Below are 18463 nucleotides of genomic sequence, written 5' to 3'. Positions count from 1 at the left end.
AAGTTCTTTTTAAAAAATCAAATGCACAAGAATACAGTTGGGGACATATAATAATGCTTGTGAAAAGTATTAGTTGATTACAAACTGAATCTGAGTTGCTGTTAGTTGTGGGTTTTTTTAAAACATAAAGGTAGGAGGCGGCCTGTATAACATCAATGGTTTTCATTTCATGTTTAATAAGTAAAAAGTATTTAAAAAAGCATACTGATAATATAGATACATCCACAATTGAATTAAAAATTTGAATAGAATAATGTATGATCAGTTTTAACAAGGTTTAATAATAACTGAAAGTGTTTTTTTTTCCTCCTCAGGTAACTTGTCTGCATTTTCTCTTACCCTTGTGTTAGGGGTAACCGGTGTTGGCATTCTAGTTTTAGTTTTCGTCATCATGCTTATTGTGTGTGTTATGATCAGAAAGAAGAATTCCAAAAAGCACTATTCTGGGTAAGGTACTATACTTGTTTCTTTAGATATGCAAGGGTGGAGGGGAGAGAATATGAACAGTTTGAAACATGAATTTGTGCATTTATATTTTGGATTAAGTTACTGGGACAGCTAGAAACTACATCCTTCTGGGCTTATAAATTATCAACTTCATGGTGTACATATATTCGCATGTTGCTCCTCTTTATGAGCATAGGTCCCTTAAGTTTAGTATCCTCCTTGGAAAGTAGCCTAAAACTGCTCCTTTGCAGCTCTCAGACTAAAGGAGGCTGTGTCACTATCAGGTTACATTCTGAATGGCAGAACGTTTTTCTAGGATTGGGGGTATGGCTGCCAGTTCCTTTTACAACAGTCCGCTTTCCATAGCTTTACAACCTTGGCTTTGGAAAAACTGCCCTTCTTCTATTTTCACTGGCTTTATCATATGCATGACTTCTTTTTGTTCCTGTTGCGCTCATGATGCCTCCTGTAATTTGGCTTTAAGGAACTTCTATTAGACAATATCTTTAAGGTGGATTATTTGCCATGAACAATTGGTTGATGGGCTCCTTTGAATTGGTGGTGACATTTACTTTGCTTTATCACTTAATTCCAACAGAAATGCAGCCCTGTGCACAGAAAATTGCACATAACAATTCTTTCAGGATCAATCATTTCATGGCCTGACTTCTTGCTTTTGTAGATCCAGTAAATATTATTCATACAGTGCTAAAAAGTCAATTTGTACTGGGTGTATGTAATTGACATCTTTTTTGTAACCTTCTTTTCAGCTGCAGAACTTAGAAAGTGCTGCAGTAGATGTCAGTGGTAAGGTTGAATGAGTGCAGTGAATTGGCTGTATAAGCTCTGGCTCAGTGTGGAAAGCTTAATTTCCCTTGTGCATGTACCGTTTGCATAACACTTGAATACTGATCTGCACCCAGGATGCCACATCTTAATATAAATAATAATTTTTTCATCAAGTGTATTATTTCTGAAGGTTTGGGATTATCTTTGTATAAAATTACTGTTCTTTTGTGGTTGCCTCCAAGCAGCAAACATTAATATTGATCTCATTGATCTCATTTCTGATGGTTACTAAGTGGTGGGATGTCTATTCCAGTAATTACAAATAAGAATGTGTGTGTGTGCACACACACATTTGTGTATATGTATAATATGATATTTAATTTCTAAATAAACTAACACTCGAGCTGTAACTGATTGAGACAGGTGGTGGTGGTAACTCTTGCATGGCAGTATCACAATGTCTATTTTTTCTTTGATTTTTCCCCTATTACTGCTTTGGTATGCTGGGTTTGGATCCTGCTTTTTATCTTCCTTTCCTTACAGAGATCCTGATATAGATGCAAGACTGGGAATGTAACAGGGCTGGGTCATCTCTTCCAGTCCCACTATATATCATGGTAACTAATCATGCCAGTAGTTCTTTGGTACTTCATGTCCATATGTATACACATTTCTGACTCCCTTGCTTACTCTCCTGCTAACATACTTCCAACACTTATGCTGAATTTCTGTTTTGTGGACTGTTGGTGAAGGGGCAGCATATCTCATCTATTGTTTGCATTTTGTTGTCTCATTTCTTCAGTTTTGGCAACAAGGCTATGTACCTTCAGAAGCAGCTAATTCAGATGCATGCATGAATTGAATATTTGGACTTTTTACACTATGAGAAAAAAATAAGATTGCTGTCAGTAAAAAAAATGCACTTGAAAATATTTTATGCACAAACTGTGAATTCAGTATTATTAACTGGTTCAGTGCAGAGTTGCACATTCTCTTAGAATAGATTTGTCCTTTGATTGTTATGTGCTGGGGTTTAGTCTCAGTATGGATGAAGCCCATTTACTATCTCTTAAGTATGTTTTCTCAGTATGGGTGTTTTTGTGTATTGCTTCATATCTCATGTCTGCCTTTTGAATGTTCAGTATTTATGTTTGATAACAAAACTGATTAGTGGAGGGCAACTTTCTGCTTAATAGCATTGTCATCTTTTCATTATCACACTTGCATATGCTTTTAAGTGATACTTAAAATTTTTGAACCTTTGGCCTCAATATGACCTAAAACATGATTTGTTTCCACACAAGTCCTAAAACTAAATAAAGAGAATCGGCGGGATATAAATGTAAATAAATAAAAAAAAATTAAACAAATGAGTCAGAAACATACTTATTCATTGAGGAAAATGACCCAAAGCTACATATTTATGTGTGGAAAAAGTTGCTGAACTTCTAGAATTATCTGTTTATTTGAAGGGAAAATTAGAGTTAGATATTTCAATGAATGGGATGATCATCAGATGTACATATGTAGGGGCCCGTTCTTATTTAAAGAATAGAATTCTGGATAATCACAATCAAAATCTGATCTTCTCAACACAGGCATGTAGAAGTGTCCCTTTGCTTGAACAAGGAGGTTTCTGAGGACAAAACAGTTGTTGATGCTCACCAAACTGTAAAAGGTTACAAATCTGTTTTCAAAGACAGTCCACTGTCAGGCAGATTGTGTGCAAACAGAAACAATTGAACACCATTGTTACCCTTCCCAGGAATAGTCAACAAATCAAGATTACACCAAAAGCAAGGGGTGCAATGCTCTGAGGGGGCTCAAAGAACTCCAGGGTAATATATAAGAAACTTAAGGCCTTTCTTAAATTAGCAAATGTCAGTGTTCATATCAGCAGATTATTGAACCAATGGCAAGATTGCAAGAAGAAATGCAGATACAAATTGGGCAGTAAATAAATTTTATAAATAAATAAGAAAGTCAGTACTTCCGCAAAAGAACATTGCTGCTCATCCACAGTTTGCAAAAGACCACATGAATAAGATGAACAGCTACTGCAAGAATGTTCTGTGGGTGGATGAGGAATAGAATGTTTTGGTTTGAATCAAGGCAAATGCTGCAATCTAGCAATACAACTTTATCCCATCTGGGAAACATGGTAGCAGCGATATCATGGTTTGAGCTGGTTTTGCTGCCTCTAAACCAGGACAGCTTGCCATCATTGATGGAACTATGAATTTTGAATTGTACCAGCAAATTCTATAGGAAAAGGTCAGGGTATCTGTTCCAGAGAAAGTGGATCAGGCAGCAAGACAACAACCCAAATGCACAGTGATACCACCAAAGAATGTTTAAACGGGACAATGTTTAGAATGACCAGGTCAAAGTTTTGACCTTAATTCTATAGAAATGTTGAGGAAGAACCTGAAGCGGGTAGCTGATGCAAGGAATGAGAAGTTACATAACTGGAAATGAAACAGTGGAAAAGTTGCTTATGTAAGAATTTCTATGTATGGAGGAATGGACTAAAATTCCTCCAAGCTGATTTGCAAGACTGCTTAAAAGTTACAAGAAACTTTTAGTTGCAATTATTGCCTTCCAAGGGGGGGACACTGGTCACTGAAAAATTCATATACCTTTTCCATAAAATAAGTAGCATGGAATTATTTTCCTCAATGAAAAAAGAACAAACAAGATGTTCTTGACCTATTTGCTTAATTGGGTTCTCTTTAACTAATTTTAGGAAATGCATGTGGAAATATAATGTTTTAGGTCATACTGATGCAGAAATATTGAAAGTTCAAAAGGCTTCACAAATTTTAAATTTCACTATGTTGGCTATGTAGAAAGAAAACCAATCTAGGTTAGATTTCCCCAATATGATAACTACAGATACTTTGGGTATAGTTCCCATCAGCAGCTATTGACCAAAACATTTGGAAATCTTATGAAAAGCTGATATTTTGGAAAAGGGTTAATGGAATTTATATTCCTATTTTTAGAACCAAGTTAGGTATTTCTCCTAGCAGCAAATTTTATACAGAAAAGTTGCTTCCAGATAATGTAGTATTGTCAACCGTATATTATCTGGTAGAGTTGGCAGGATTGGGTTCCATTTTTTAAGCTTGGTCAATTCAGAGGATGCTGGAAATTGTCTATCCAGAAGTAACACCTTCTCTCCAGAAATGAAATCCCTTCTTTCCCTACCCTGATAATAATTTAGATTGGGTCACCAACCTTTTGGACCTCAGGGACCACTAAATTTGTAATATTAAATCCTGCGGATTACTAATATGATCTGCCTAATGACCGTCTGGGTGGGCGTGGCTAGGGGGTCATGTGATTGGGTGGGCGTGGCCAACTCAATGTCACTCACGTTGAGGGGTGCTTCGCTAGCCTCTACTCACCCCACCCCTTCCAGCCACTCCTCACCTCCTCGCCCAGGCTCCTCAAGGCCCCTATAGGAAGCAGTTGTTGGAGCTAAGCAGCCACCACGAGAAAGAGTTAGCAAAACAGCTCAGTTCAAATTGGATTTGATCAAGAAGGAGCAGAAGTAACTCACTCAGGACTACAAGCATAGGCTTTCCAAGCAGAGGGAAGACTTGCAGGAGTGCAAGGCCAGGTACCGACGCCTGGAGGTTCAGCGAGCTGAGATGGTCAGCCAGTTCCAGGCCATGAGGCAGTCCCAGTGCAACAAGGCCCTCCAGCTTTTCCCCACCAGTGGCGCTTCCCTCCAGCCTTTGCCCAAAGCCAGGAGGCTGAAGCAGACCCCAAGTCAGAATTTCTGTCCCTCTCCGACCCACACAAAAAGACCCCAAAGGGGGAGAGTCTCTGCAGCAACACAAATGTTCATTGCATGTATCTGGCCCAGGGGCCATAGTTTGAGGACCCCTCATTTAGTGCAATATAAAAAATGCAAATAATTTTTCTGTGAACCACCAAAATTTTCTTGTGGACCACCAGTGGTCCATGGACCACCAGTTGGTGACTGCTGATTTAGATGAGCTCTTACCATCTAGCTCTTTTTCCAGGACTAGGTCTAGAGTGAGTTGTTAGTTGTTTTAATTTGTGAAATGATGGTGGTTTTCTCTAGTAGGTCCCTTGGTATTTTTAATTGTGTGGATTGTTGGTTTAAATGTGATAAATGTTATACCACACAGAGTCATAATAGAGTTGGATGGTTTTTAAATCTAATAAACTCTAAATTAAATTACATTACATGAAGATGCAGGGCGGGGAGTTAGTTCTTTATGTGGTTATGAGTTTCTTTATCTAACCTGGAGCAGAAGGACTTTCTTTTCTGTATGTGAAGAGAGAAAATATAGTCATGACTGACCTGAGCAAGTATAAAGCAAGGATGTATGTGTTGTCTGTCATTCACTGAGGTCATTCTATTTGGCCTATTGCCACCTCATCTTGCCATCACTTGCCTGTGTTTTGTTTTGTTTTGTCTTGGATTTGCTTCTTGAATGTTATTCTGCAAAATCTGCTTGCCACCTCATCAGCTGCAGTACCTCTGAGAGCTTGATGTCTCCAGTTAAGCAGGCTCCACGGAAGTCCCCCTCCGATACAGAGGTTTTGGTAAACAGCGGGCCCATCCGATCTCATCAGGTAAATGGTATCATACTCTGACTCGGCGATTATCTAGTGACTGGAAAGGTAGTGTTTTTGTTAAGGGGAGGAAGGGACAATTCATCACTGAAACACCTACATGGAAAAATGTCTGGAAAAATTCCTGCTGTAATGGAACCTACAGTGAGAAATGTAGCTATCTTTTGGCTATTATTTTTGTGATATACTTGTTGCCTACGGCTATGCTAAACTACTGCAGGGCAATTAATCTTAATAAATGATGAGTTTCTGTCGTGAGATAAATTACTGAAGGTAGTCTACCTTCATGTAGGTCTTCAGTCCTAGAGATCTGATTTATAAAAATCTAGAGGATTGAATAAATAGCTGTTCCATAGTAGTGTCTAAACTTCTTTCAGCTGTAATTATATGCCTTTGAGAATATTAAGTATTTAATGTTTTAGGTCAGAGGTCCCCAAACTTAGCAGCTTTAAGACTTGGGGTCTTCAGCTCCCAGAATTCTCCAGCCAGCATAGCTGGCTGGGGAGTTCTGGGAGTTGAATTCCCAAAATCTTAAAGCTGCCAAGTTTGAAGACCTCTGTTCTTTATAAAAATATATAGTATTGTTGGCATTACTATTCTTAATCTTTGCCATTAGTGTTGGGCCAACACTACATACTGCTTAAGAGTGTAAAATGGAAAAAGACTTAGGGACTTTGGAACCAGGTATAGCAGAAGGTAATAAGGCTGGCTTGAAATGGGGAAATAAATAACAGGTCTCTTTGTTTTCCTACAGTGAATCATTTTTGTTGGCTGGAAAGACATAATAGAAATTGTATTGATCAGAAAAGATTTTACTTTTTCAAATCTGTTCAAAGTTTAGTAGAAAGTCATAGACTTTATGATATGATTTGAGATCCTTAAGTAAGGAATAAAATCTCATCAAACATTTATGAAGGTTTTTTGGAAAAATGAGAAACTTATATACATGGAGTTATTACTTATTGATAGTTTGTTGTTATAATGTAAATTTAGCTATGTTCTAACTAACTTACACAGTTCCACATGCTATTTTTAGTGGTTGCAGATTACTATTAGTAGTCTTGACTGTAAGTCCAGAAATTAGCTGGCAAATTGTGAGAGTATAGTAGGGAAAGGAAACAAATGGTAGTGTTTGTATGATGAATTCCAAAGGAATAGTGTTAACCATTTACCAACATGGAGTTTCTTGTCAGTTATGAATACCAGATGAATCAGTACTTAAATATAGACCTAAATTATGAACTCCTTAAAAGGAATAATGGTGTCGATGACATGTTGGTTTGCTTTGCTGCCTGGCAAATAGGTAATAAATGATGGATGAAATTGACTTAGTTTTGGAGGCTATGCATCAAATTTTATAATGTAGTTGTAATAGTAAAGGAGGCACAGTGGCCTAGCAGTTAAGACACTGGGCTTGTCTTCCAGAAGGTCGGCAGTTTGAAACCCAAGCACTGTGTGACAAGGTGAACTCCCATTATTTGCCCTAGCTTCTGCCAACTTAGAAGTTTGAAAGCATGCAAATAGGTACCACTTCGGTAGGAAGGTAACAGCATTCTGTATGTCTTTGGCATATATTCATGCTGGCCACATGACCACAGAAATATCTTTGGGCAACGCTGACTCTCGGCTAAGCAATGGAGATGAGCACCAGCCCCTAGACTCAGAATGTAGACAGGGACAGAAACAACTGGACAGGGAAAATCTTTATCTTTTACCTGCAGTACCACAGTAGTGAATTGGTAGAAGTAGAAGTGGGTTGTATTTATGTAGCAGTGTACCACTAATACACTAAATAAATAATTAGTAGTTACACCACTACTACAATGATAAATATTGCACATTTATCAATTTAGAGAAAAATTATGTAATCAAAAGTGATTACATTTGTGTTGTGGAATTCAACTAAAAATACAGAGGTTTGACCCCTATTAGATTTTGTTTCAACATAGTTCACATAGTTCATAGTTCAAACTGTGAGTTGCTTTGTGTCCATTTCCCAGTGGTGGCTTGCATTTGAACACATCTCATGTCTGAAACCAGGAGACGCAGTGGCTCAGGGGCTAAGGCACTGAGCTTATAGATCGAAAGGTTGGCAGTTTAGTGGTTTGAATACCTAGTGCCACATAACGGGGTGAGCTCCTGTTACTTGTCCTAGCTTCTGCTAACCTAGCAATTCAAAAGCATGTAAAAAATGCAAGTAGAAAAATAGGGACCACCTTGGTGGGAAGGTAACAGCATTCCATGTGCCTTTGGCGTTGAGTCATGCTGGCCACATGACCATGGAGATGTCTTCGGACAGCGCTGGCTCTTTGGCTTTGAAACGGAGATGATACCGCCCCCTAGAGTCGGGAACGACTAGCATATATGTGCGAGGGGAACCTTTACCTTTACCATGTCTGAGAACATTGTATGAATATAAAAATGCATTCAGCCAGGCATGTTACAGTAGAGTTGTCATATCTACTCAGACATACACTATATGGCAACCTACAGTTAATGATTTATTAAATTGTTGCCAACTTGATGTACACTGTATTTCTGAAACCCATATGGGATCCCTATTCTACAGACTATTTTTATGTTCCTTTAATAGAGACATAAAAGAAGCTGTCATGAATTAAATCAAAAGAAATAGAAATACCTTTTTTCTTAATATCAGCACAGATATTAGTGTATCAGGGTACTGTTGATTTGTTTTGGAAATTTAGAATCAGAAGTGTTTTCTTTTGGAGCCCTTAAAAGTATATTGGAATATGTGGCATTTATCCCTTGGTTTCTTTATTTTTTCTATATTTAAATGCTACCAGAAGTTCTGGCAATGTATTAAAACATGTCAGATTTAGAATTGGGATACAGTTATTTTATACTTTATTTTCAGGCAATCATTTTCATGGCACCAGAATATAACCTTCTATAGGAATTTGTATTGCTGCTGTTAGAATAAGGAGGAAAATATATATATATACACGACAGGGGGAAATAAAAAAAAACATCACCAGCTTAATACTGTACCTTCAAAGTAACAGCTTGTGCATTACCTATCCAAAGTCTCCTAGTATCCTATGTATTTCCTAAATATTTAGTCTTAAAGATGAACATTGCTTGTTCTGAAAGCAGAAACTTGTTGCCCAGGTTGAATTTCAGATGGCATGTTTGAAAACAGCCTTTGTAGAAACATTCCATCCAGCTAGACTCATCAGGACTGCCCTCTTGTCCTTATCAATAAATTTGTCTGAACCATTATTTCTCACAATTGTGCATGTTCAACTGGTATATAGTACTCATTCTCCTTTTCCTTTGTTCATCTGTAGAATGCTTAATCATTTTGAATGTGATAATTAACCATTTTCTCTGCTTTGGTTATCTGGGTTCCTATATGTATAATGGATAAATTAGAAGACAGTATCTCAGTTGCGTAGCATCCAGACAGTGATTCTGAATGCTAAAATCTTTTTCCCATAATTTCTGCTGAGAAGCAAATATATCTGACCAATATAGCTTTCTACTTGAAGCTTTTTAGGCAACATGCATACGTTTCCTTTTTTTTTCCTGAAATACAATTATCCTGGCATACTTCTCTATGTTTTTCTCTTCAGATTTATCTGGTAATATTTACTAGTTACCTAGACTAGGATATATGAGTATTTTAAAGTGATTGAAATGGGATTGCCCTTTCCAAGGATTGACATAAATTCAAATAATTTATTCAAATAAAATTCAAATAATTGACATAAAATGATTGCAGATTACTACTTTTTGCAGCAAATTACTATTTATATAACTGATTACAGTTGGAAATTCCTGCAGGAGACTATGATTTTCCCCTGATCAACTCTCCTTGCTAGAAAATAGTTACATGAATCCCCTACAGTATTTGTAGTAGCTAGAAAAAGCATGTTAAATAAGAAAACTTGCATATAAAAGAAACAACTTCTTTTTAAGATGGCTGTTGCATTTTGAGAAAAATAATATCTTCCTATTTTTTTCCTACTTGTTTGCAATTAACATATACCATATTCATTCTTCCCAATTATTTTTCTCCTTATAAAATGCTTCCTAATCTGCACTGTCAATCCATTAAACAAAACTCTGATTTCTGTCCTAAAGAACTGGAATGTTAAGTCCTATTCAATAACTCTAATACTTGTAATTAAGCTATACCTTATCACTTAAAAGTTTGAGGAGACTTATTCTGAAAGATATGGGACAAAGATATGTTGAGAAAGATTCACAGAGTTATAAAATGTAAATGCCTAGGAATTATTCTTCAGCTACTTGCTCCTTTCTTGTTGGTATTCCATATACTTCCTTTTCTTGAATTATAAATGCCACCTACACAAATACATGTAATCTGTGATGTGGAAAAGTGGAATCTTGTGAATGAGCTGACATAGCAGGGCTGTGATTACTTGAAGTACTTTTGAAGAAGTGTTCATTCTCTGCACTGTGTTTGACTATGTTGCCACATAAACTACAAAAGATCTTATCTCCCTGAAGGATGAAAGACAGAGAACTATAAGCCATTTGCTGTGAATTTTATATTTGTTTATGTCAACAGATCGATGGTTACAATAATCCACATAATTGGTATGATTTCTAAGACTGGATTTCAAAAAGAGGAAATAAAATCCCTTGTTTTCATTTGCATGTGATTCTGAGTTTTCACTAGCCACTAATAGAATAATTAAATATTTATACCATGTTTATTTTTTCTGTTTTTAGGGACCAGTAATTTATGCACAATTAGATCACTCTGGAGGGCATTACAGTGACAGAATCAACAAATCAGAGTCTGTGGTCTATGCTGATATTCGGAAGAACTGAGGAGATTACAACCTATCCAAAGCTTAACAAAAGTTCAAACTGGAATCGCTTGAAGAAAATTGACCCAGAGAACTCATATGTGGCCTTTGATGCCTAGGCTAAGACCAATGCATGTGCATACAGAGAGAAAGAGATTATATATGAACTGTGTGTAAATAGTCTATTTAATCATACAGAAAGGAGAACAATGTTGCATGTTAAAATATGATGATAATTCTGCTTATAAATGGCCAATAGTTCATTATATATTTAGGAAAAGGGGAGAAAAGAAACATTCATGTTACACCTTTAGGCAATTTGTCAATTGTTATATGGAAAAACTGGAAATTCTTGGATAGTCTAATGGAATTGGTACTTTTTATGTTACTTTTGAAATGGACACAAGAACTACTTCTTCATGATTTCTCTTAATTAATATTTTTGCATTTTTTACAGATCTAATTTTTCATACAACTTATGTCTTCTTCCACTCTAATGTCCTCCTTTTCTAGGAGAAGTAATCTTTACTTGTTTTAGTTTCCAATCTAATGGAAGGCAAAATTTTGTCTTCAAGGAATTGAAGGGAGGCAGCCTCCCATAAACAAACTTTGAGACATACAAAAGTTTTAATCAAGTAATTTTTATAGTGCAACATTAACAAATATCTTGAGATGTTTTTATGGCTCTTTTCTGGTTTCAGCAACAAAGATGAAACTCAGTTACCTCTTGGAGCAAAATAGGGTGCTAATTTTGTTGTGCCTTTCTATAATCTATAAATCTCTTTACAATAGTCTACTTCTAAGAGTTACAAAAGGCTGATTGATGTTGCAGTTGCAAAAACAAATGGCTACAATTTAATCTTTTAATGCATTTCATGGAAGGTACACATAGGTCAGTTTTACTGCCATTAATTCTTAAATCTCATTCAAATTTACTTTGAAACTTAAATAGCGGTATGCTTCTCTACTGTGGAAGAAGTCTGTTCCACTGCCTTTCATCTTTATGATATCATTCCTATCAACTCTGAATCTGCTCTCCCTCCCCCTCTCTACCTCAGTGTTTCAGGTATACTGGTGCTATTATTGCTTTTTTCTGAAGTACTTTACATGTCTACAATATCTGCTCATATGTTTGTTCAGCTTTATACATGAAAAATAAGTTTAAGTGTTCTTTTAAAAATGGATCTTTTTCATTGAATCAAGGGCTGGCAAATATTAAATTGCTAGTCTGTGCGGCACACAAGAAGTGTTTTCTATTTACTAACTAGTGCAGTTAGCTCTCCATATTTGTGGAGGTTATGTGTGAACATTTCATGCAAAACTTGAGCAGCTATTTAGAATTAACCAAAAGATATTTAAATCTGTTTTAAATGTCTTAAGTGTGATTTAGAATGAGTAACATTTTTGAGCCATATTTATGGAAACACTGTATCAAAATTATATTACATACTTTAAGAACAAGGCATTCATCAGGGTATTCATCACGGAATTCATTATTCCTCAGTAATGGAGCCTTAGTGAGTGGATAAGAAACAATTGGCTGATGTTGAGATTTCTGTTTTACGAGGGGGAATGAGGAGGTTTAGACGTTAATGTAGAAGTTGTCTTTTCAGGTACTCATTGAACTTTGCTGTGAATGGTGCTAAAATATTCCTTGATCTTTATTACATAAACCATGTGTGTTGTCTTATTTTTAGAAGTCCAAAGGCATTTGGCGTCAGTGACTTTGTTAGGTTTTTCAAGTTGAGCTTCTTCTTTGACATAGTTCTTTGTCAATTTCATCTTCATATTTGGAAGCACCTTGGATTTATCATGATACTGTTGTTTCTTGACTGTCAGTTAAATTTCTATGTTCATATCCCCTACAAAAATAGCACATTTGAAGATGAAGTTGTCTAATTTTTTGAACAAAAAGTTGAATTATATACAATACTTCCGGTGACAAATTGAACAATTAAATTCTAATTTATTCAGAAAAATATATAAAAGGTAAAATCAATCCCAATTGTTAACATAAAATTCAGTGGCATCTTTGCTTCTGTCTCTCATTCATGACTTTGTCAAAAAATGAGGCTTCTTGGATTTGGCCACTTTGTATGTCACTTAGTATGAAACAAGGTTCTTTTTTTTAACAAAAATGCGATTTAATATAGGAAGAATTCCTTGTGAAGCAAAAGAAGCTCTTTCAATTTTTGATGACCCAACCTCATGTCCTTCAACGTCAGCTGCCCCATACTTATTCTTGAAATGCTCTCGAAGCTTGGATGGCTTCAGATTTGAGTTGGAAAGCGCAATACTGCAAAAAATGCACTGGGTCTTTTTCCAAGCCATCATTTCCTGTTATGCAAGTGAAATGAAAGCACAAATAGTCATCATTTCACTTCATTCTTTTTGACATGAAATCTTAGTTTGTAAAACAGAAAGAGAAATACATGTGCAAATATTACAATTAAATCAGGGATGTCCGCTTTACTCAGTCCGACATTCCTATAACAATATATCACGAGATAATTAGAATATTATATTACGATATCTGAGTTACATCACTAAATGGAGGTGAAAACTCCACAGGGATGTGACACAACTTATTAAGTAAGTTGTGATGCTTATGATATGAAATTCCTACTGTGCATATATCAATGTGTGATAGATGTGATATATCGTCAGCCTATATCACAACTATACTTCATCTAATTATTATTTGCACAAGTGGGCTTGTGTAAATTTGCTGCTTAAGTGATGAAATTCATGATGAACAGTCACAGTGCACTCAACAAATGCCACATTTTATATAGGAAGAACATCTGGAAGTGAATGACGCTGTATAGTTGGTCTATTTCACTACCAGTAAACTTACACCTTTCTAGTATGAGTGAATGAATAGATTGGGCTACCAGAATATGGTGAAAACAGTATACATCTCTTTTGACTCGGGCAGTGAGAGACTGGAGTATGCTTGAAATAAAAGGTACTTCCTGTCTTTCCTTCAATTCTTTGATCCTCCATTCTTTTGATTATATATGGAGTGGAGGAATCAATTGCTTCGAGGGAGACATTTGATTGGTTGGATAAAGCAGGGATAAGTATGGGATTGGCCAAGTGAATTTAGGTGAGGTGTAAGTGACAGAGGGACACGGTGGCTCAGTGGCTAGGATGCTGAGCTTGTCGATCGAAAGGTCGGCAGTTCAGTGGTTCAAATCCCTAGTGCCGCATAACGGGATGAGGTCCTGTTACTTGTCCCAGCTTCTGCCAACCTAGCAATTCGAAAGCACGTAAAAAATGCAGGTAGAAAAATAGGGACCACCTTTAGTGGGAAGTTAACAGCGTTCCGTGTGCCTTTGGCATTTAGTCATGCCGGCCACATGACCAGAGAGATGTCTTCGGACAGCGCTGGCTCTTCGGCTTTGAAATGGAGATGAGCACCGCCCCCTAGAGTCGGGAACGACAAGCACATATGTGCGAGGGGAACCTTTACCTTTACCTTTAAGATGGCAAGCTAAGAGCCCCCAAGGGGTGAAATATGTAAGGAACTCATTAAATCATTAATGTGGGAAATAATATACAATTAAGTCAGATGTTGCATTATAATGATTTTAAAAACAGCACTCCGATATGTAACATATTAGTTACATATGTTATTAATTAAATAAGACGACTATGCAACACAACCACCTACTATCATTGCTCAAGGCCTACTGATGGCTGGCTGAGTGGTGACTTGTGACTCATCATTAAGACACACAAGACACTTTTGGCTGCACCCCAATATTCCATTTTGCACCTCCCAGGGATGTGACCAAGAAGTCCAGGTTGGGAATTTCTACTATAAAACGTGTACCACTATTCTCCTAGCCAACTCCTTTATTTCTTTAATGGTTTCTTGTTTTGATTGCCTGGAATGGTTCCTAATTTGCCTGGATTTATGTAATGTAATTTTTGGGCCAGTTTCTTTCATCAAGCATTTAGACTTGTCCTGATGCTCTCCAGTGCATTATTTTTTGAAGTAATTATGATCTGTCTTGTAACTAGCTAAATTTACACTACAGAGTTTTTCCTTTCTCTACTTAGTATATTTTGGTAGAAGCAAAGGTAATTCAGTCATCAACATATGAGCCTGAAGCCCAAGTCTTAATAGATTACAAAATCATGTAACTGTCTGAAACACTTCGTAATTGTTTCTATTTGTGAATGCTGTTAGTTGCACTTTTCACATATTGAATTCAGATTCCAAACTAACATACAAAAATCTCTCAACTTATGTATGAGCAGTATTTTTGTGGTGCTGTACTTTTCTATAAAAGTCAAATGACTTCTAATTGTGAAAATTAACTTCCCAAACCTTAGATGTTCTAAGATTTCCTGTCACTAGGTAAATCCATGCCATGCAACACTGAGCCCTTTACCTTGTTTCTGCACTTTTAAAAAACTGGAATTTTTTTATTGTACAAGTCTTCTTTCTTCTCCATATTCTCATAAGCAGCTTTATATTGTACTCTTGTGAATATTTTAATAAACTTTTTTCATTAGTGGTCTGTTGTAAGTCTCAATTTGTCAATCTATGATAGACAATGGACTAATTTGTACTTTATAAATAGTCAGAATTCAAGTGGCTGGATTCATATCATATAAAGCCAGACTAGGTTTTATTTTATTTGCTTTGGCTTAATTTGGTGGGTTTACATGACAATATAGTACTGAGCAAACTGCAGCAACACAAGTAGTGCACCAAAATGGAATGTGGAGTGGTGAAGTAGAAATGAGTATCCACCAACTATTTTCATGTTTTATTTGAAACAGAAGAGAAAAACATGGTGCAGAGACTGTTACAACATACATTCCCTACAACAGTGGTAGTCAACCTGGTCCCTACCGCCCACTAGTGGGCGTTCCAGCTTTCATGGTGGGCGGTAGGGGTTTTGTCCAATACTGAAGCACTTTCCTTTTTTTTAAATTTAATTGACTTTTTAAAAAAAATTCATAGCATTATTTAAAAACAGTTTCATTAGGTTTCCATAAAATTCGCTGTGACAATTTAAATTTCTGAAAATAAACTATTTGTATCACCCACGCATAAGTTTAGTTCATGTTACGTAAGTGAAACTAAATGGCACTATAGTGTGACCGCAAACAAAAGAGCCTCGTCCCAGAATAGCTCGCGCATCTCCCTCCACACTACCCAGCTGTAACAGACAAGCAGAGCTGGTAGCCGGCGCCCCCTCCTCCAAACCTACTTTATAAATCACCATTACTCTGGAACCGGTGGGCGGTTAGAAAATTTTACTACTAACAGAGATATAAAAGTGGGCAGTAAGTATAAAAAGGTTGACTACCCCTGCCCTACAAGAAAGAAACATGTTTTATTTTTTTATGGATAGATTTTCAACTTTAAAACAAGGCATTGCTCAGTTTGCATAAATTGTCAAAAAGCAATTTGAAAAAAAATAGGTATTTTAAATGTAGTTTGTGGTTTTCCAAACTTTGTAATGTAAAATTACCCCAGCCAGCATATTTAATACTGAATTGTACTGGGAATTGTAGATCTACAGCATCTAAAGATGCATAATTCCTATCTTTACACTGTTGAACTCATACTGCTGGGCTCTTTTGTTACTCATTTCCCCCCTGAACAAAAAGAACTCAGATAGTAATTCTTAAAAAATGGGCAAGCAACAACCTATTTATAGAAACCTCCCCTGTATCTATGAAGTTTCTAGAGCTTTAAATACCCTCTGTGGCTCAGGCTGCTAATGCAGTCTGTTATTAACAGCAGCTGCCTGCAATTACTGCAGGTTCTAGTCCCACCGGGCCCAAGGTTGACTCAGCCTTCCATCCTTTATAAGGTAGGTAAAATGAGGACCCAGATTGTTGGGGGCAATAAGTTGACTTTGTATATAAATATACAAATAGAATGAAGACTATTGCTAACATAGTGTAAGCCGCCCTGAGTCTTCAGAGAAGGGCGGGATATAAATGCAAATAACAAAAATAAATAAATAAATAAATCCATACAATCAGGCAAGAGCAGTATTGTTATATATAATTGCTTTATTTTGAAGTGCTGCTGTCTATTCAAGAAAGGGGAAAAAAGGAAAAATACTCCACTGATATTACCAGGTAAGCAAGAAAGCTTGGAAGTTATCCCAGGAATAAATGTGTTTAACCATGATGAGAACCAGCAATAAGACGACTGGAGCAGAGATACGCTTTATAAAAAAAAAAAAGATTTTACACACAGGAAGGAATAGCACAGGCGTAGAATGAACAAAAACATGGGCAAGGGAGCTAATGGGTAAAGAAAGTAAGGAAGAGAAATGTAAGTGAAGATGCAGGGTCCTGAGAGAGGAACATGGGCTAATGATATGGAGTTAGAGAGATCTTGGAGTTTCAGATCTCTTTTTTTTTTTTAAATTTACATGTATATCCCGCCCTTCTCCGAAGACTCAGGGCGGCTTACAGTGTATAAGGCAATAGTCTCATTCTATTTGTATATTTACAAAGTCAACTTATTGCCCCTCCAACAATCTGGGTCCTCATTTTACCTACCTTATAAAGGATGGAAGGCTGAGTCAACCTTGGGCCGGGCTTGAACCTGCAGTAATTGCAGGCTGCTGTGTTCTAATAACAGGCTTCTTACAGCCTGAGCTACCACGGCCCTTTTTTTATTTGAAGAACTTAACTGGCTGCCTATCTTGCATAATAATCCTAGGCGGCTGATAGCAAAACCAATAAAAATAAAATCCCACGGAGGCACTATAGTAACCCATGCTATACCCTAATGCTTCAGAGAAGAATCAGATCTTCAAGGCCTTAAGAAGGGTTAAAAGGGTACGCTCCCTCATCTCAAGTGAGAGGCTGTTTCAAAGAGCAGGGGCGGCTATGTGGAAAGCATGCTCCCAGGACCTGACTAGGTGGCAATGTTTGAGGGAAGGCAACTAAAGTGACCCCCCTCACCCTATCTCACCTAATGGGATGGACCGATATTCTAAGGGAAAGTAGCTGGGCAAACAATCTGGCCATGGGCCACGTGGGGCTTTAAAAGTGTTAACTAGTACCTTCAATTGTACTCGGATAACAATTGGAAACCATGCAACAGTGAAAGAACACAAACACGTGTGGGGCACTCAGAAATGCATCATCACATTTTAGCTCTGTTGCAACCTCTGAATGGTCTTCAAGGACAGACTAATATAGGATACATTGCAGTAATCGAATATATGCCTTGCATATAGGTATAAAAGTAAGCCACTTGAAAATAACTCGGCAAATATGAAATGCTTCACTTTCTGTGTACGTCTTCACTTATAGTTGTTATGTCTACCAATATTATTTCCTAAGTCTGTGTTTGGGCCTATGAAGTTCAGGAGCATGCTGAAAAAGTAACATTTTTCTAGCTATGTAAAAACAAAATATAATATAAATCCCAGTCTACAAGAGGCATTTTGCACATGTATCCAAAAAATATTTTTTATATGATCCTATGATTCTGACAAAATTTTCATACTTTGAAAAAATGAGTATTTCTAAAATATAGTAAAATATATGAATTTGTTCCTTCCCTCTGCCCGGATTTACAGTAGTTTGTGCTGTTTGGGCCATTGGATCTATAGCTATTAATTGCAATGTTGCTCTGAAGAAGAATATATATTTGGCATCTATGCACCTCCTGAAATCTAATATGTCTTTTTCTGATTGTGAAGTGGCAGTTTTATGAGCCTGGAAAAGATTATATTTCAGTTGCTGGTGAAAGATATGGTGTGAGAGCCCGAGTCCCCTAAATCACCTTTTCCCCTTCAAATACAGGTTTCTGAGCA

General features: G+C 36.8%; 1 protein-coding gene across 1 annotated transcript in view; it reads left to right on the top strand.

Annotated features, from left to right (window-relative positions):
• The window catches only part of MPZL1 (myelin protein zero like 1), a 38731-nt gene extending 27218 nt beyond the window's left edge, over window positions 1–11513 (top strand). Inside the window, 3 exon segments of the mRNA XM_058185214.1 lie at window positions 315–447; window positions 5745–5850; window positions 10573–11513. Coding sequence (XP_058041197.1) covers window positions 315–447; window positions 5745–5850; window positions 10573–10674 — 341 coding nt within the window. The 3' untranslated portion in view covers window positions 10675–11513.
• Window positions 11514–18463: the final 6950 nt, after the last annotated feature.

Source organism: Ahaetulla prasina, chromosome 5, assembly GCF_028640845.1.
Source record: "Ahaetulla prasina isolate Xishuangbanna chromosome 5, ASM2864084v1, whole genome shotgun sequence".
Taxonomy (NCBI): Eukaryota; Metazoa; Chordata; class Lepidosauria; order Squamata; family Colubridae; genus Ahaetulla; species Ahaetulla prasina.
This window is presented reverse-complemented; position numbering and strand designations above follow the sequence as displayed.